The 1,735-nt window shown below is 30.6% G+C and overlaps 1 protein-coding gene across 1 annotated transcript; it reads right to left on the reverse strand.

Annotated features, from left to right (window-relative positions):
- Window positions 1-233: 233 nt before the first annotated feature.
- Window positions 234-1,735, reverse strand: LOC125187866 (protein CASPARIAN STRIP INTEGRITY FACTOR 1). Its single transcript, XM_048084510.2, has 3 exons — window positions 1,469-1,735; window positions 1,281-1,330; window positions 234-633 (listed from the first exon to the last, which is right to left on the reverse strand). Exons 1-3 carry the CDS (start codon window positions 1,536-1,538, stop codon window positions 490-492), a joined length of 264 nt encoding a protein of 87 aa, XP_047940467.1. The 5' UTR covers window positions 1,539-1,735; the 3' UTR covers window positions 234-489.

A 1,735-nucleotide genomic window follows, 5' to 3' on the forward strand; every position in this document is an offset into this window, starting at 1 on the left:
TAGAAACATAAAAAGGTGATCTGAATTCACTAGTTGAAAGTTGAGAAATAATCTTTGTTTTATCTAAAGTAATTCATAACATTTGAAGAGCAAAGTTGATAGATTTCCTAGTCAAATTAAATGAAAGAACATGAGTACTCATTCATATATAGAATTATTTAGAGTTGCACTTATCGTGACTCATCTTATAAGGTTTCCTAACGTGTGATAGAGAATCATTGTAGGCACATATATAATAAAAAGATAAAATTTCATATATATAGCCTCCTAGCTACACACACACATGTATTTTATAGCTTGAAAAGCGTGACATACAAAACCCAACATTCATGGTACAAATACATGCGTAGACATACATTTTACAAGAGAAGCTAAGAAGGGATTCATCATTAGTATATATTTGTGACACACTAATTAACTATATAGATTCACATTACATAGGATATTATAAGATGGTGTGGGTGGAGATATAGAGTTTAAAAATTAGTACTAGTTGGGGATGAGTTTGAAAGGAGGCTTAACGAAAGAAGGCGCAGGATCATATCTTCCATAATCATTTGTTTTCACTTTTAGAACTCTTCCATGAATTTCACTCTCTTCATCGTGCCTTACTGCCTCCCACGATTCCAAATCCTGCCAATTTTTTATACTCCACAAATCATGCATCAACATATACATGTCTATAATCATACTCCATTTTTAAGTCTTTCACCCATGTCTCAACTTCTTTCCTTCAATTACAATTTCTAGTGCTTCGATTTATTTGTTGATTGTTTAACATTTAAATTACTAGTTTAAGGTGTTTAATTCTTTAAAGTTTTAATTTTGAATGATAAATGTTATTTGGATAAATTATATGCGTAATATTCTTTAAAGAAATTAATAGTAAAATTGTGGTACACTGTACTAGTACATACTGCCGTAGTTGGTCAAGAAGAGAATATAATAAATTTGGAACCAATCCCAAGATAGAATTCAACCAATTTCAAAAAATTAATTTGTCAACGTTTCATCAATCAGTTTGGAAAGTATTTAGGTAAGTTTCTGTCGTCTTTTAATTTGTCATTTCTCCTAAATAAGAAGAGATTTCATTTTAAAGGAACCTACATAATAGTAATAAAAATTGAGTGATTTGGACTATTCAACCAATTGCAGAGATCACTTCTTCCCTCTCTTTTATTCTGTGTGTCTTGGATCACTGATTTCTCCAAAATCAGAAACGTAACTCAAATATTACCACTCATTTAAAAATTAAAAGTAACTGCAGAGATTATTAATACCTCATAACTTGTGCTCACTACATTTGACACCAACGATTTACGAACTCGGCCTGCATGAAATATTTTTAGCAAACAACATTAATATCAAAACACATAAAAACAAAAAATCCAATCCATGCATGGTACAGAAATGAGAATAATTAGACATACACAAAAAAAAAAGAAATGAATTCATAGATATTAATTGCCTGCAAAAGAAGTGGAAAAGAGAGCTGCAGAAATGATGAGGAAAAGGAGGCTGATTTTCTTGTAGCTCATTTTGTTCTTCTTCAATTCTTCATCAACAAACTTTTTCTGTTTCTTTTCTCTTAGTGCAGAGAAGAGGGGGAGTTTCTCTTTTGGCTGCTCTATTTAAATGCAAACCAATAGAAACAGTGAATTGAATAATTAATTTATTCTTCCATAACAGGACGTTATATCATATTTAACGCAGATAAACTGGAATTATGTTCTAA

This window comes from Salvia hispanica, chromosome 5 (assembly GCF_029641045.1).
Source record: "Salvia hispanica isolate PSC_SH4W2 chromosome 5, Shi_PSC_v1, whole genome shotgun sequence".
Lineage (NCBI taxonomy): Eukaryota > Viridiplantae > Streptophyta > Magnoliopsida > Lamiales > Lamiaceae > Salvia > Salvia hispanica.

What these genes read in the sequence shown, in the direction of transcription:
- LOC125187866 (XM_048084510.2), bottom strand. Translation starts at nt 1,538, where the DNA reads ATGAGCTACAAGAAAATCAGCCTCCTTTTCCTCATCATTTCTGCAGCT. An exon ending in CTTTTCCACTTCTTTTGCAG is followed by an intron (nt 1,331 to 1,468) that starts GCAATTAATATC and finishes TATTTCATGCAG; the next exon opens with GCCGAGTTCGTAAATCGTTG. An exon ending in TAGTGAGCACAAGTTATGAG is followed by an intron (nt 634 to 1,280) that starts GTATTAATAATC and finishes AAAAATTGGCAG; the next exon opens with GATTTGGAATCGTGGGAGGC.